The 17,919-nt window shown below is 45.5% G+C and overlaps 1 protein-coding gene across 2 annotated transcripts in view; it reads right to left on the bottom strand.

Moving 5' to 3' along the window:
• Plg (plasminogen) overlaps nucleotides 1–16,820 on the bottom strand; it is a 38,230-nt gene extending 21,410 nt beyond the window's left edge. For both annotated transcript variants that reach the window (XM_057762556.1, XM_057762558.1), the window contains exons 1-7: nucleotides 16,772–16,820; nucleotides 13,243–13,378; nucleotides 10,687–10,793; nucleotides 6,603–6,717; nucleotides 4,778–4,917; nucleotides 3,294–3,414; nucleotides 1,638–1,756 (exon numbers count right to left, since the gene is read on the bottom strand). In XM_057762556.1, the coding sequence (XP_057618539.1) occupies nucleotides 1,638–1,756; nucleotides 3,294–3,414; nucleotides 4,778–4,917; nucleotides 6,603–6,717; nucleotides 10,687–10,793; nucleotides 13,243–13,378; nucleotides 16,772–16,820 (787 nt within the window). The remainder of the gene's footprint in view (nucleotides 1–1,637; nucleotides 1,757–3,293; nucleotides 3,415–4,777; nucleotides 4,918–6,602; nucleotides 6,718–10,686; nucleotides 10,794–13,242; nucleotides 13,379–16,771) is intronic.
• Between the last annotated feature and the right edge of the window lie 1,099 nt (nucleotides 16,821–17,919).

Raw genomic sequence — 17,919 nt, 5'->3', positions numbered from 1 at the left:
CTTACTCCGCCCTTGGGATTTTACACTTGCTCTTCCACCATGCCCCCTTACTCCTCCCTTGGGGTTTTACACTTGAGAACTTCTTAGTGTCTTCAGTCCGGTAGACTCTGTATCTTTAAGGCAATTTCATCAGGGATGTCTCTAAACGTGGACCCTTGGGTCAGATGCTTCTCTCTCTAGTCTTTTGTGTTCATCAACCATGGCAAAAATCAGTGTTAAGTCCTCTCCAACCTCAAGTCCTTACACAGACCAGTGATCCAGGCCCTTTTATAAAGAACACATGATTCACTGGATAAACACAACTGAACAGCATCCATCTCCCATAAAGACACAGAACTGAGAAAGAGCCCATGGGAAAAGGAGAATATCTTTGATACGTATGCATTCTAACAACAGAGCTTCAAAATACAGAAGGCAAACAGAAATCGATTAACCCGGAGTGAAAGCAGGAAGCTAGATCACTTGGTTCTGTAGTCACCTTGGATTTGAGGAATGTCTAGACTGATGAGCAAACAGCTTTGTGTGTGTGTGTGTGTGTTTGTGTGTGTGCACACACGTGTGTGTATATATCTTCACATTGGAGCATGTAGAGGCCAGAGGACAGGCCCAACTTTCATTCCCTAGACATTTCACTTTTTCTTTTCTTTTTTTTTGCGGCGGGGGGGGGGAGGGCAGGTCTTTTAATTGGAAGTACCAAGTAGGCTTGTTAACCAGCTGGCCAGAAGATCCAGGGACTGGCTTGTCTATGCCTGCCTCTGCCTCGGCAGATCCAGGGATTGGATTGTCTACACCTGCTCTGCCTCCCTCCTCCTGGCCAGGACTAGGATTATAAACCAAGTCTATATTCTAGGTTGTTGTTGTTAATGTGGGTTCCAGAGACTGAACTTGGGTCATCAGGCTTGTGGGACAAGCACTTTACCTACAGAACTATCTCATCAGCCTCTGGATCATGGCAGAGTGAAACCCCCAGAAACTCCACACCTCTAGGGACAGATCATCCCTAAGTGAGGGCAGCTACCCATGGTGATGAGGTTGCATCACAGAGAACCAACCATCATATCCTGGGAACCAGACTTCTCCTCTCAAGTGATGATGCTAACAGCCTTCTCCAGCAGGAGCAGAGCTGAGATAACAATCAACAGCCCACCCATAACCAAGACCACCTGCTCCATCAGCTGCGTGAACCCCAAGCCCATCCTTCATTTCTCCCCTTCCAGAAAGTCTCAGAGCTCCTGTCCCCCACTTAAAGATGAACTCGACATCACCCTTTATCTGTACTTCTCAGTTGGCCACACTGATTACGTCTTTTTCTGCTTACATCTGTTTATCTGTCTCTTATTACTCCTGCGTCTTTAATGGGCAAACTGAAGTGGATGTCGAGTCCGATCTGTCAGGGCTCATAGAGCTGGAGTTTGTCTTAAAACTGATACTGTTGACAAAAGGCAGAAGTCTCTGGCTGGGGACAAATCAACAAATAGATTCTCTTATCAGCTACCTACCTAGCTATTAAAATGGATGAAAGAGGACAAGAATATCCTGCAGATCTGTGGACTGCTCCCTAGGACCTGTACTCAGCACCAACAAACTTCCCCAAAGGGGAAGGTAGGGTGCGCACAGTGTTCTGGCTGTGGACTTACTGCAGCGGGGGATGTCACAGTATTCCCAGCGTTTGTTGGGGTCTGTGGTGAAGCACCAGGGGCGTGGCTCCCCATCGGGATTGCGACAGTAATTCTTCTTCAGGTTCTTGCTTGGAAATCTGGGTGGACAAGAAGGATTTTTTTTTTTTTTTTTTTTTTTTGCTTTTGTTTGGTTTGGTTTGTTTTTTGTTTTTTGAGACAGCGTTTCTCTGTAGCTTTGGAGCCTGTCCTGGAACTAGCTCTGTAGACCAGGCTGGCCCCAAACTCACAGAGATCCGCCTGCCTCTGCCTCCTGAGTGCTGGGATTAAAGGCGTGCATCACCACTGCCTGGATGAAGGATTTTTTTAAACAACCATTATAAACATTAATGCATGCGAATCTTTGAGAATGAGCAGCCTGCAATTAGAGGAAGGTGGTCCTCTGCTGACAATCCAGGAAGAAAGAAGGATCAGCCTTCCAAGGACTGTAGTTCTAGAAGTTTCCACATGTAAGACTTAACAGAAGAGGGTGAGAAACTGTATCTTTCTAACCATGCAGAATTTTGAAGCAAGCAAGCTCTGGTTATTTACTACAAATAATAGCACTCTTCAAAGAACAACATGTAAACTGTCTGAAGACAGTGACGTGGTACAGGCAAGAAGTTGATGCCTGGTCCTACTGGTCTACCAGGCTCCCATCCCACTACAGAATCCAAGGTTGGGGAGCCATGTTCCTGCAAGCACCTGGCCAGTGACACCTCCTTGGCAGGGACCCAGGGATCTAGCCAGGAGATTGTCTCTGTTCCTTGTTCCTCTCTAGGACTGAGAGCTTAGGACAAAAAGAAAAAAGCTAGAAATGGTCAATTTATTCCCTGCTTCTGGTTTTCTACAAATGGCTTGACCTAGTCACACTTTGAGGACCCTATTGTGCTTGCCTTTGGAAGACAATGGCAGGAACCATATTTTAAGCTATATGGACTGGGAGATGCGAAAACTCAGTGATGTCATCTTCCACAGGGACAGCTGTGGCTTAGCCACATTACCTTGAGTCTTAGAATCCTTATTAATGGCACTGGGGTCATCATAGAGAGAGGGAGAAGAGAGCGGCATCTGAGGGAAATGTTTTCCTATGCAAAATGTCAGCTTGAATCCTTGCAAGTGCTTACTCTGAAAACCATCATTGCTTTCTGGAACGGAGACCCCCAGGTACTCTGCTTAAATTCATAGTCACCTGTGAGAACTCGGTAGAAGTTGTGAATGACCCAATGTAAATGCATATAAAATACCAGGGATTTGCAAGACCCTTGGTATTCATTCACACATAGATCAGATTCAGGAAGTCTACAATGTAACTGGAGTTTAAAAGGAAAGAAAGGGAGAAAAGGGGACATCGCAAGCTAAGTGTGCTTCTCAGTTTTAACAGAATCACAAATTGACTGTGGGTTTGGTTATAACCCAAATTCTAATCACAGGGCCTGGGATACTGCCTTTCTAAGAAGCACCCATGATGCCCCTTGGACCATGTGATGATTAACAAGAAGATACACTTTATAGGCAGCCAATGTGGGAGGATGCCAGCTGGGAACTCAGTCACCTAGCCTTCAATTCCTAAAGCAAGCAGACATATCAGAGGAGTGGTGCGTGCCTAAAGAGCCTGCACCTGGCTGCATGACTTACTTGGCAGGGATATACCCATGAGCGTGCGGGCTCTGCGAGTCCCAGGCCTGGCAGTCGAGTCCAGACATGGTCGTGGAGATCTTTCCCTCATAATGTTCTCCACTGCAGTGCATGCATTCTTCTGTGTGGAGAAGGAGGGGAGAGAGAAAGGAAGAAACGGAAGTGAAGCCCAGCGGAGCACAGACTGGGATCCCTCTAGAGAAGTCACCAACGCTTCCTGCCACCCATCCAGACCTGACTTCCAATAAAAGACTCGGAATGTTCTGACGCAGTCAGTGCTCTGTTCTCTCTCTGAGGTGGCATATTTAGGCTAGTTGGGTCTGTGCCACCTTAACTATGGTGACCGTGGTCAAATTCAGAAACTGGCGTACATGTCCTTGAATTTGGAGGCATGCATGGGGAAGACACATATTCTCAGAAGCCTAGATATTCTCCATTTTAATTTTTAAGTAGTGGACATCATTTCTAGAATAGTCTTTTAAAATTCTATGTATTTTCATCACTTGAAGACTGACAATATATAGGAACTATCTTGGAATTTTTCTACTGGATTTTCTTTTAATACCTGCCACTTCGCCTCAAATCTCCCAAGTGTCTGTGTATTGCTGAGAAACATGGCTGATGGGGGTGGCCTGAGTGTTGTCACGTTTTTCTTTCTTTTTTTTTTTTTTTTTTTTCGCTCTCTAATTTCTTTAAAGACTTAGACTTTGACTTGAATTTGTTAAAATCCCATGGTGTGGAGAAATAACACAGAACTGGAGTTTTATGGGGTCATTAAAATAAAAACAGCTGTGAAACTGATATAAAAAGCACATGTTCATGGGACTTCAAGGCCAAATGACCTGTGATCATCCATGTCCAAATACAGGAGCTCCTCTGACCATATAGATAAAGTAATGAGACAAGCAAGCTGGCACCTGAGACATGCCCTCTTTGCCTCGCAATCCCACCTGGCTCTTTTTCTTGCTCTAATAGACATACCGAGAAATAGGAAAAGATGACATTTTTCCAGTCTGGTATCTTAATGTTTTAGCATTGACCTTTGGCATTCTCTGTGAAACTAATAGGCCCTCTAGAATGCAGGCATGCTGACATAAAAACGGGTGTGTTGCCTAACTTCAAACTCAACAACAGAATCGCCCACATTAAATCAGTCCCCTCCTCGAATTTCATTGATTTTTATGATTTTAGTTTAGCTATTTAATTCAAACCATGTTTGGAGTTTTACACTGTGTGCGGGTTTTAACCAGAGGAATTTGTACCCACAGTTTGGATCTGGCTATACATGCCCACACATTGAGATAACATGTTAATAATGAAGGTTAAGGTCCGAACTGGCTCCTTTAGAAGAGTTCATTACTCTGTTTTGTAACATAAAACATGAATCAGTTTTTTCCTTTTTTATGATGTCTATGTGGGCAATGACTGGATAGCATAGTCCAGGTGACAAGCAGACAGGAGAAGGTGTCTAGAGCCACACCTACCTTCACATTCAGGGATGTCACAGTAGTCATATCTCTTGTCTGGGTCCGTTGTGTAGCACCAGGGTCCCTTGTCATCGTTGTCTGGATTCCTGCAGTAATTCTCCTCCAGTCCGTCATTGGGGTGTGTGTTAGGGGAATAGCTGCAAGGTAGCAATGGGATGTGGGGCCTGAGTCCTAAAGAGCGGCGCGTGTGAGCGAGGCAGGGGACGCTGTGCTTCCTACACAGGGGCTCAGTTGAGCCATCTGAATATCTTTTAGCTACTGGTTATCACATCTCTATTTCCCGATGGGGGGGATGCTTGGGTCAAGCAGCCCATCCCGCCGTCCTTGCTCTACGACCAGCTAACTCTCAGAAGTCCAGCCAAAGCACGTGTACCGAGCAGGCAGCAGAACACCAAGGCCCCAAATGAGGAATCATTGGCTCGTTCCAAACCCGGGCTTTCTCTGGTTGTCCTCCTCCCCATGCAACCATAGCAGCGATTGCACTTTTGTTTGCGTGAACTCTGCCCCTGCTGATCCACTGAAACCCCCTTCTACATTCTGCCACTTGCCCTTACTGAAAATAACCAGCTAAAAAGGGGTCATTACCCCCATGTTACTGCTGGGAAAACTGACTATGGTGAAACAGGCACAGCAGGTGGTGTCTAGGCGTGCCTAGCCAGCCAGGGCCAAGTGGAGACCGGGAAGTCCATTGTCAGATCACACAGGACCAGGTTTTCTCTGAGATGCAGCCTTGGTGAAGGGGTGGGGGAAAGCTGAGCCCATCGTCGGTTCTGGAGAGAGTTACTGCAAAGATAGCTAGGTAAAACATGCAAGAACCTGCACTCTAAAGAAGCAAGCTTGACTTCTGGTTCCTCCATGTACCTGTTCAGGGGAACTCCTACCTGGAGAGAAGCTCAGCTGCCTCATAAATGAGCCTGGACTGTGGCTATGGCCCCTGGAGCCATCACAGAGAACTTAACGCCACCTAATGTTGCACTGGGGGGACACAAACAGAATGGCCCTAAAGTGACAAATAAGCTGCAAACTTTATATTTGCTTTTGTGTTTTATGTCCTCGTTGGGTCGTTGTGTTGAGATGGGCGTATTATGCAAGCTCTAAATTGGTGTCTGACTGAAACACATCATTTTCTGATACTTGGCCTCTATGATAGCTGGCTTGTCGACTTCACATGAACTAGATTAACCTGGATATAAGGATCTCAAAGAGGAAAATCTCTAGATAACTGTGTGTGTGCCTGTGAGGGTATTGTCTTGTTACGTTGATTGACGTGGGAAGATTGAGTCCATCATGGGCAGTGTCATTCCTTAGGCAGGAGATCTTGGACTGTCTAAAGACAGAGAGGAAGCTGAGCACCAATAAGCCTTCATGCATTTGTTTCTCTGTTCTTGACTGTGGTTGTGATGTGACAACCACTGTCAAGGTTTTGCTGCTGTGACTTCCCCATAATGATGGATTATAATGATGACAATCTGTAATTGTCATCTAAAATAAAACCCCTTCCCCCAAGAGTTACTTTTTTGCCACAATAATTCTTTTTTAACACAGCAATAGAATGAAAATGATGGCAGCCCGCAATTCAGCTGTACGGTTTTTAACACGCCCCCTTCTGTGTTTTAGGACTTCTGGGGTATTTAAGACAAGACAAATAGAAAACAGCCCTTTCTGCTTTAGAGCTGGAATAGTGCAGCTGTTCTGCATCCGAAGGTTCTCTATCTGCTCACGCTCAGCATTCAGGTTTGGTTTAGGAGCAATGGAATCATTCTAAATACATCCGTGAGCACGAGCATCAAAGAACAGGGTATAGAAAGTGGAAAGGGCTTACTTGGGTACGTGGGGGGATGTGGCGCTCCACTTTTGACAGGTAACCCCATTCTTTGTCTTGGACATAGTTCCTCTATAGTTCTTCCCGATGCCAGTCTTACATTCCGACAGATAAACTGAAAGAGAACCCCACACAGTGGTTCAAAGTGCAAACAAACAACCTTTGCCTGGCATAGTCCCACCATGGGAAAGACCTCTAACCAAGCCATGTCTTCCTACTCTGAAAATGCTGTTTGACGTTGATCACGTGATAGTTTTGACTGTTGCCTTAACACACCTAGAACTTTCTGGGAAGAGTGTTAATTGTCTAGATCAGATTGGCCTGGGGGTGTGTCTGTGGGAGGATGTTTTTAAGTAATTTATTTAATTTTATATACATTGTTGTGAGGGTGTCAGATCCCCTGGAACTGGAGTTACAGACAGTTGTGAGCTACCAGGTGGGTGTTGGGAATTGAATCTGGGTCTTCTAGAAGAGTAGCCAGTGCTCTTAACCATCGAGCCATCTCTCCAGCCCATGGGAGGGTTTCTTAATTGAGTTAAATGAGGTGGGAAGACCTACCCGGAAGGTAAAGATATTGTGGGTTTATTCCTGAACCCTATGAGAGTGGAGAGAGCTGGCTGAGCAAAAGCAGCAGGCAAGCAACAATGCACACATGGTCTCTGCTCTTGACTATGGAAGTGATGTGACCAGCTGCTTGAGTTCCTGCCTTGGCCTCCCCTCAGTGATGGACTATGACCTAGACTTAACTGTGAGTCCAAATAACCCCTTGGCTGCCCTAAATTGCTTCCAGTCAGAGGGTTTTATCACAGCATCAGAACGAAACTAGAACAGATAGGTTTATTCCAAAGTTCTTTCCTTGGGCCCTCTGTGCCTAATCTGTGCCAGGACTGGACTCCAGGAAGACACAAAACAAGCATAGGCCACTCTCCTGGAGCATAAATCCTAATGGAGCTGGGCTGGGGACAAAAGGAATTAGAGAAACAGTTTGAAATAAGCTAACGTCCCAGCATCGTGGGAGGCGCAGAGTGATGAGACTGAGAAACAGAAAGAGAGGGGGTTTTAGGTAGGGAAGAGAAAAGCAGGCTCTTCAGAGCCCAAGAGAGTCCAACCAGTGTGTGTGTGTGTGTGTGTGTGTGTGTGTGTGTGTGTGTGTATGTGTACAACTCTCAATATAAAAAGTGTAGGCTAGGGCAATCACAACGTTTATGATAAACACTCCCAGCCAGCTTCCACTTACCCAAATCGTCAGCCATCCAGTGGGTCCCATCCTGTCTCTAAAATGGTCAAATGCTACTGTGGCTCTCAAGTGATGGATCGGCCCCCTAGGAGGCCCTTTCTAGCACGTACCTATTTCTTTCCCCCACCAAACATTGTTCAGTGTCCCAGGCATTGTTTGTATGTAATGTCCAATTATCCCATTTGGTGATGCTTTGTTATAGTTGAAACTCAGACACGAATATGGAAAGAACAGTGCTCATATTTCACTTTTTAAAACAAGTTAAATACCTTTTTGTTTATTTGTGATAGGGTTTCACTATGTATCATTGGGGTTAGCCTGGAACTCTCCATATAGACCAGGTTGGCCTTGTAGTCACAAAGATCCTCCTGCTTCTGCCTCCCGAGCCGTGAGACTAAAGGCAAGTGCCTCCATGACCAGCCAGTTGAATACTTTTTTATGTGTGTTTGTGTTAGAATGAAGTAGGGGTTTACATGTATATGTGGGTGCACTTGGAAGCCAGAAGTTGACAGCAGGTGCCATGATCCCTCTCTGCCAGATTTTCCCAGTGGACCTAAGCTCACTGATTTGGTTAGACTAGTTGGTTAATGACCTGCAGAGATGGGCCTGTCTCTTCCTCCCCGCTGGCACCAGAGTTAGAGGCACACACAACTGCCAGCGTTTTTTTTAATATACGTTCTGGAGATCTAAATTCAGGCCCTTAGGCTTCGGCTACAGGCATTTTACAGACTGAGCCATTTCCTCAGCCCCAAATGAAATGCTTTTAAGGATGTAAGGGAGTTGGATCATTTTAAAATTGCTGTCAGGTTTCATGAGGACAACACTCATATAACTGACTACAGTGAGCTTGAGGGGAAGTCATAAGAACCTAAAGGCTTTGCAGAATCAGTGTGTAACCAAGACTGCCAAGATCAGGAGACCAATGTTGGAAATGACACCCTGGAGCCCATTGCAGAGAGCCCCTAGTGGGGCCCTACATCCCAATCTCTGCCAGCTTGGATTTTCAGTAAAGACACACAATAGTGTTTCCAGTGTATTTGTGCCGCCGAGATTCCCCACTAAGGCCTACTCTCTGGTTCATTGACCCTCAGGAAGTTTAACAAACCAGCACCTTAAACAAGAGGGACACTGTGGCTTCATGGGTCTGCTCCATGGCAGGAGTGGTACCCATACATCAAAGGTATAGACTTGAAGGGTGATGGGCAAGGGAGGCCCAGAGTTGGGCAAGGCTTTGAAGAGCAGCGCTCACCCTATCACAGCGGGGTGGATATGCCTTAAAACAGTTTACTGTATATTAAAAAGAGCTAAAAGGGGAAATTTTAAAGTTTCCCAGCAACCCGTAAGAATTATTGTATGTTTGAAGAGAGACAATTGTAAGCACTCTGATTACATCTCTCTCCCCACTCACTCCTCGAGTTATGACAGTGTACCCTATAAATACGTTAAATTATACTGGGAATGGCTGGAAGCCAGGAAGGTCCATTTCTTAGCCGTCACATATACAGCTACAACCAGAGGATCAGTGACCGCAGAGGCACTAGCCAGACACAAGGTGGCTTGGTTCTAGACGTGGCAGTGGAGACAGTGCCAACGCAGCTGGTGTATTGTCACCAGATCCTAGCAAAATCCTGGCTGATAAATTAGCAACCAGTCCAGATTCAGAGTAGAGAAACCAAGAACCAAGAGTGATTGCCTCTGATGTTGCTCCTCCCTTGTTTGTTTGTTCCCAGCATGGTGGATATAACCTTTTGACCCACTGAAAACAAGCAACACCAGCCTTCAAACTTCAGACTTCAGCCTTGCAACTCAACCCTTGTGTTACTCCTGGTTAACCATTGACCAGTGTCATATTTAAGTCTCAGCAGTTCGTAGAAAGAATCCCACTCCGTCCTTCTTTATAAAATCCAGGCAATGGTGGGCAAGTCAATTTATCCTTTCGTTATGTAAGAGCCAAATGCTTCACTTGATGAGATTTAGATTTAGGTGACTCCTGAATCTCAAGATACCCAGAGGCTGGGGCTGGAGAGACGGCTCCGTGGTTAAGAGCACTGTTTATTCTTCCAGACGACCTGAATTTATTTTCCAGCACCCACATGGCAGCTCACAACTGTCTGTAACTCCAGCTCCAGGGGATCTGGCATCCTCACACAGGCACACGTGTAAGCAATGCACCATAGCATGTAAAAGAAATAAATTTTAAAAAAAAGATAGAGGCAAGGAAGGGAATACCAGGGAAACGTCTCGTTAAGTGTAAGAAGGTGGATTGATTGGGGAAATAGCCCTAACCTAAAGGAAGAGGTTACCACTGTGATTTTGTAATGTGAAATGTTATTAAAAGCCCGGGAAATCAGATCTCTCTTGTGCTTTTCAGCACTCCCGATACAAAACACATGGAGAAGTAAATGGTTTCTGTCAATGACCTTATTGCACTACCCAACCAGTGGGAGAATAGAGCATAAGATTTTTGAATGGGCACAAATTAAAAAGCCATATCCATTTAATAATACCTGTGTCTTCTTAAAAGAGTCCAGGCCACCCCCGGCCCTAAGCCATGGGATCCCTGGTTTGTTGTAAAGGAAACTGGAAAAGAAATCACACATCTTATCATCTTCAAACTTTAAATACAGCTCCTGAACAGAAGAAGTGGAAAATCAAATAGAAGTAAGAAGGTTTGTCTATGCCTAGATGTTACTGAGAACTGAAAACATCAGTGCCTAGTGTGCCAGGGGTTAATTCAAAAGTGGGACCCCAAGGGTACAGTCTTAACTCGGTGTCTCTGTGACACTCCCCAGTGTCATAAATTGAGGCTATGAGAAAAAGGGAGGGGAAGGAGGGACAAGGCCATACCTCTCCTCTCGAATAAGATGACATCTCTCATCCGGATGATGGGGGAGGCCTTGCTGTTCTCGGCCATGATCACACATTGCTGCTCTTTGCTGTGGTACTGGAATGACCTGCAGGTGATGGTGCATTAATTACCAAAGACGACACTAACGAGTGCGTCTCAGAACGGTCACCTCTGGGCGGTTTTGTCACTGCGTCTGTGCAGTGCAGTCCTAAGGATAACTGTGCCAGCATGACAGCTGCTCTCATCTTCTTAAACTTCCTCGCTCGCCCTTGGCAGTCTGTTTCAACCGTGTTCTCCCTCCACTTCTTTCTCCCTGTCTGTTCCCCCTTCCTTCTCTCTCCTTTCTTTCTAAGATGGAGAACCTAATGGGCTATTCCTGCTACAGTCCAGGCCAGCCTCCAACTTTCAATCCTCCTCCCCCAGGAACATGCCACCCCGTCTGACTCCTTTGCTTTCTTTCCCTAGTGACAGGTATACATTTTGTGTTGGGAAGAAGTGATTCTGTGTTGAACCCTTTCCTGAGCAGGTCTACCTATGGGACTTCTGCAGTTCCCCGGCTCTCTGTCGCCCACCCCTCCCCACCTCTCCTGTGGTTTGTCTCCAGCCAAGTTCAGAGTGATGCTTGGTCTCCACTGTAACAGTGCTGAGAGGTAGTGTGGCCTTTAGGGGCTGATGAAGTTGAGAACTAACAGTTCCTGAAGGGATGACTCGATCCTCCTGGTCATAAGGACTGAGTAGCTTGCTGCCATCTTTATAAACGCAGTGGCTCCCACCCTCAGCATTGCCTCTGCCTGCTCTCTCTTCTCTTTCCTGCCATGTCCCCACTCACCACCAGGCCCTTGCTGGGTACAGCTGCCTGGCCTTAATTTCCGGCCTCCAGAACCATGCATTTGACACACTCCTTTCTTTTATTAATTGCCCAGTCTTGGAAATGCTGGTATAGCCCCAGAAAACAGCCAAAACTTCCTTCATCTTGTCTCCATGTGATCCTGCCTTTGAGGTTCAGCTTGGCAGTCAATACCAAAGACAGCCATCTTCCATTGGCAATCAGTGCCAAAGGTGGCCATCTTTCGTTGGCATTCAGTACGAATCTTTTGTTGGCTCAGTGGCCATCTTTCATCCTGATCCCCTCCCTAAAGGCTTTGCTTGAATCAAACCGGTCTTACAATTCTCTCCAGCCTGGAGTGCCTCTCCATCCTCCTGCAGCCTTGTCAAAATCCCTCTCCCCAAAGCCTATCTATCCTCTCTCTTCTCCCTGACTGATGACTTTTCTCAACTCTCTCAGCTCCTCGGCGTTTCCCTCTGAACCTCAACAGAACACACATTGATTCTGCACTAAGCCATACCTGTCTTATTCTTTTAACATGATTGGTGTTTCCTTGGGTTATTGCATAAGTACAAAAGAACCCACCAGATTGTGTATGTGTGGTTTTTTGCTCCTCTGGCCTGTTTCTGTATTCTCGTTCTTCCTGTCATCCTTCCCCCACCTCGCGCCACCCTCTGTGTAGGTCAGATGTCAGCATCACGTGTCCTGCTCCAGCCCCCCATCATATTTTTGTGCAGGGTCTCTCACTGAACCTGGAGCTCCCCCATTAGCTAGACTGGGTGGCCAATGAGCTGTGTGGCTCTGCTTGTTTCTGTCTCCCCAGTACTAAGATGACAGTCACTCCTATTGCTTTTACATGGCGCTGGGAATCAAACCCAGGTCCTTATGTTTGCAAGGAAAGCATTTTACTGAACTATCTCTCTAGCATCTCCTCAGGGACTTCTTTTTTAATGGAACACTAATAAACCTTAATAAGGCCGGACGGTGGTGGCACACACCTTTAATCCCAGCACTCAGGAGGCAGAGGCAGATGGATCTCTGTGAGTTTAAGGCTAGCCTGGTCTACAAGAGATAGTTCCAGGACAGGTTCCAAAGCTACAGAGAAACCCTGTCTCAAAAAACCAAAAGAAAAAAACAAAAACAAAAACAAACAACAACAAAACAACAACAACAAAAAAAAAACTTAAGACTGTGTTACTGTGAGTCTTTGATGTCATAAGCAAACTCCAACCCTATAAAGTCCCTTCTCATTAAAAAAAAATTAACTTGATTTTATGTACATTGGTGTGAAGGTGTCAGATTCCCTGAAACTGGAATTACAGACCCTTGTAAGCTGCCACATGGATGCTGGGAATTGAACCCCGGTCCTCTGGAGGAACACTCAGGGCTCTTAACAACCGAGGCATCTCTCCACCCTTCCCCCTTTCCTCAGTTTTGTTTTGAAATTTCCTTGAATTTAATTCTGATTTTTTTAACCTATTGTTAGTGTATGCGTAGTATGTGAACACAGTCCTGTTTGTACCACGGCATGTATGTGGAGGGCAGGGACAGCGCTGGGGCTCCCTTTCCACCTCTGTGTGGGCTCTAGGGCTGAAACTCCAGTCCTTAGGGTATGGGGACCAGATCAACAGCCCCCCTCTCCCTCCTGACAGATGAATAGATTGATTTTCCTCATTAGAGCCATCTCGGACAGCCAGAGGCAGGCTTGAGACAATGGCGGCGCTGGTACCTGCAGATGAACTCTGTTTCCTCTTCGCATTTAGCCGTGCATTCCGCTATGCTTCCTGCCCCTACCTGCTTCTTGGTGAGGCTGAACAGGGAAGCCCCTTGTGTGCTTACATACTCATCCAGGGAGTCCCCTTGGCCTGAAAGGAAAAAATAAAAAGAAGAAAACTGAGTAAATCAGATGACATCGTTGTTTATGTGCATGGCTGTTTGAGTGTGTATATGTGTGTGTGTGTGTGTATGTGTGTGTTACAAGCACATGAATATGCATGGTTCATGGTTTATCTAATTTACTATTTAAATTAAATTAATTACTATAACAAAATAGCATAATAATAATTTATTTTTATTCCAGTAGATTGCAACGTGTTGAAAGAACAGCTAGACTGACAGATTAGTAAACGAGGCCCATGTAATCACCTCTCTATTACCATATGAATATGAAGCTCGAAATAAAGAGTAAACAATATGGCTCACCATTGTTTACCCTGTGATAAGCCAGTAGGATGCCACCAATGGCAATCTGGTTTGAATTTGGTCTTCCCAGAGTGAGATTGGGATGTGGAAGCCGCTGCCCAATGGCCAGTGGTGTATGCTTTCCTATAAGATAGGCTTTTATCCTTGCTGAAAGTATCTATCATTTCAGAGGAAGTGATTTTTAAAAAAAAAAAAAAAAAAAAAAAAAAAGTAGAGCCTAGTACAAACACTGGGCTTCACTTTTTTCTTTGAAACAGTCTTTCTGTATAGCCAGCCCTAGCTGGCCCAGAACTCAAGGCAATCCTCCTGTTTCAGCCTCCCAACTGCTGAATTGTGAGTGCATGCTCCCATGGCGGCCTGCCTTTGTTTTTTTGTGTGAAATGCAGTCTGAGGCAGAGTCGGTTTCTTCCCTCTTGTCAGCCTAGAGGCCCCTAGAGGCTGGTCACAGCTGTCCAGTGTCCCCTGTGGTCACAGCTGTCGAGTGTCCCCTGGGCTAAGGTGCTGGCTTAGGCTTAGACTGCTCTGCCCAAGCCTGCGCCCCGGCTGCCAGTCTTTCCGTGTAAATGCTCGGGATTTCCGTAGGGGTGAGAGTACAAAGAGGTTAGTGAACATAGCAAAGTCTTCCTGGAATTAGGCAACACGGCAACCATGACCTCCAGAGGGGACAATGCCGGATGCAGCAGGTTAAAGAGTGACCAGAACTGGATGTGGGAAAACTTGAGAAGACAACTGACGAATCCAGACTCATCTTTAGAAGTCTCCCTTTCCCTCCTTGGGTGACCTCATCCCCCTCGATGCTCCAAACTAAAAGGCTGACTAAAGAGTGGAAAGTTGGCTGGCGCATTTTAAATTGTCAAAGCACTTGAGTTAGGCATAAGAGGTGACAGAGACAGGGGCATTTAGGCTTGTGTTGTGTTCTAACGCAGACTCTTCATTCTGAGAAGAGCTCTGTGTGATCTGGAAGACACACAGTCACTCTTCCCCTGTGCAAAGAGTTCTGGGGAGTGTGCAAGGTAGGTTTCAGATGCCGATGGAGAGGAGAGAGCTCTCTGGGTCATCAGCTTTGAGTCTGGCTTCGTTTCATGGTGCAGTTGCGGAGATCCACCCAAGGAGCTGATGTCCCAAAGACATGTCCCCAAGGAGGGTTGAGTGTTTTTCTTTAATACTTAAAATTTCTCTCCAAGTCTTTACCTCCATGGCTCATGTAGAAATAAGGTTTAATATAATATATTGAAATGAAAACTTTAAACAAATCTTTTAGTAGGAAAACTTATTTGTGTTATAGCCTAAGTGTAGATGTGTATTATACCATCAAAGTGAAGAGCACTTTTCCATCACTGTGTGCGTATAATTGTGTGTATGAAATAAATCTTAGCTGAGATTGGTGGCTGATACCTTAAATCCCAGTACTTGAGAGGCAGAGGTAGGCCTCTGAGAGTTGAAGCCTAGCCTCATCTACAGAGCGAGTTCCAAACTTGCCAGAGCTACATAATATGACTTTATCCTCCCACCCCCCCAAAAAAAATCCCATTATTTGGTACACAGATGTGGAAACTTTTTTGTTCATTTTGATATTTACTCTCCCAGGCCATTTAATGCAATAAGAAAACGAAAATCAAGTTGTTTCCACAGAAAATGAGAGCCAATACTTGCACAAAGAGCTTACGAAAGAATCCTGCCTCGGTTGACGGAGATAGATACAAACTTGCTGCAGAGATTAGGTCTAGCCCCTGGGAGTGAGCCCTGAGCTCACGGTGTTGCCAATCCTAGGTTCTATGGACTGAAGTGGGATAATCACACACACACATACACACATGCACGCACACACACGTGTGCACACACAGAAAGGAGGGAGAAGACAGGAAGGAAGGAAGGAAGGAAGGAAGGAAGGAAGGAAGGAAGGAAGGAAGGAAGGAAGGAAGGAAGGAAGGAAGGAGAAGAAAGAATCAGACAGACACACACACATACACACACACACATACACACACACACCCCCCTCTGGATTTTTCCTGTCTCTAAGTGGTTTCCACTAAATTCAAATGTATTTAACCATAAAGAGCAACTTATAAAACTTTGGTGACCTACAGATTAATTCTCAAGTCCCTTGACAGTGTCAGCATGAAGAAGGCTAGCATGAAATATAGTTGCTTTGATATGAAATGTCCCAGATAGCAAATCCATGAAGATAGAAAGCCAGAAGAATGGGGCTTAGGGCTGGCAGGTTGAGGAGAACAGAGTCTCTTTGCGTGGGGGCTATGAAAATATTCTAACTTCTATTGTGATAGTTGAACACCTCTGAACATTCCAGAACCAAATGCATTCGATAGTGTGTGAACCACTTCTAGAAAACATATGACTGACTGTGTTTAGAATTTTTAAAAGCTTTTAAACAAAGTTAAAAAAGAACACTAGATTCCTTCTTGGAAAGCACTAATTTAAATCCAAGTTTTTTACTTTCTTGATCTGGCGTGGATCATAGTCATGATTTTCCTAAGTCTAGATTCCTTCATCTATACAATAAGGAAAACATGCTACCCGCCTCTGCCATCAGCTCTGTAAGCTAGTATGAGTACACACAGACACACACACACATACACACAGGAGCACACTCGAGAGCACACATGTGTCTAGCACATCCTAATCTCTGAATAGGTATTTGTTCAATTACCGTACGTTTGTCATTTTAAAACGGATCCGCATGACTCGTGGAGGCAGATATGCACCCATGCAAAGCCTTCCTTAAACCAACCAGAAAATCCCAGGGGGACCAGGACAGTTCAACAGAAGCTCTTTTCATCAGTCACACTGCAAACTAGGCCAAGAGGCTAACCGCTGCTACCGCCACCAGGGATTGAAGACCTCACATGTGCCGATTTGTCCCCACTGCAACGGTACTCACAGGGAGACTGAGTGTCTATGTCAAGCTCCTCAGTCTGAGCCATAAACCCAATAGCTCAATTAAAGGAATTGCACATAAAGTCATAGCAAATCTATTTTTAATATATGGCTAGAATTTTCTTTTTTAAGTTGAAACGAAACCATGCATCAAACCTTACCTGATTTCAGAAACAAGAGAAGTAGAAGGACTACTTCCTTATGGTCCATTCTGGTTGGGACTGGCCGACAGCACCTGGAGAACTGTGTTCCAGTCCCAAATGTTGACTTAAGGGGGACCAAAGGCACCCACAAGCGAGATAGTCCAATGGGGTTAATGATTCTCTGAGGCCCCCGCCGCTGTACACAGAGGAGCAAACATTACCTCGAATAGGGAGGGAGCTTACAAAACGCTTGAGAGCGGAGTCTGCAGTAGATGCTAGAGAAGGTGAAAGCGGCAACTCCCCCACTCCGCTCCTCTCCTTCCCTCCTCACCCAGACACTGTGTTTCCCAGTTCCTCCCATTTCTTTCCCTCTTCTTCAGTTTCCTTGTTTTGGGGTCCGCAAAGGAAATCGTGAAAATAGCTTATGTTTGCTGAGTGCCTTCCGTATGCCAGACTCTGCCAAATGGTCCATACACAGCCTCACCTGACCTTCCCAGCAGTTACCTGGACACTGTTCAGGCTTTCCGATTAGGGCCTGGGGTAGCATGCGATGTCTCAATGCATTTATTACAAAATACTTATGAGCTTGTTTTTCAGTTTTTATGTTGTGAGTAGCCGTTGGTTTTGTGTTGGTGATCCCTCACCTCTATCCCAGCCCTGCTGTTGACGTAATCGATTGATTAATCTATATTATTTTTACAAAGCTGCCATATTCCCACTCCTTTCAAATTTAAGCACTATATAACCTGTCCTGGTGCATCTTATTCCTTGCCTGGACTGTGGAGTGAGACCCAGAATGCCAGGCAAGCACTGTACCACAGAGAGGCACCACTGACCTACTGTGCAGAATCAAAATCAGTTTGAGGGTTGGAGAGATGGCTCAGTGATTAGGAGTACTTACTGCTGCTCCAGAGGACCTGAGTTCAGTTCCCAGCACCCATATCAGACAGTTCACAAGCACCTGCATCACCAGCTTCCAGGGGAAGCTCTAATGTCCTTTTCCAGGCACACACACATACACACATACACAATATTATCATCTCTCACTTCCCATTCCTTTCATTATCCCCTCCCAATGTAGCCCTTTCTCCATCTGAACTCACAGAACCAGGGTAACGTCTCATGGCATGAAGTGAGAAAGGTGGGATTCAGTTGCAAGATCATCT

Source organism: Chionomys nivalis, chromosome 2 (assembly GCF_950005125.1).
Source record: "Chionomys nivalis chromosome 2, mChiNiv1.1, whole genome shotgun sequence".
NCBI classification, from domain to species: Eukaryota; Metazoa; Chordata; class Mammalia; order Rodentia; family Cricetidae; genus Chionomys; species Chionomys nivalis.
Note: the sequence above shows the minus strand (reverse complement) of the source record. Positions and strands in the feature narration are given on the sequence as shown.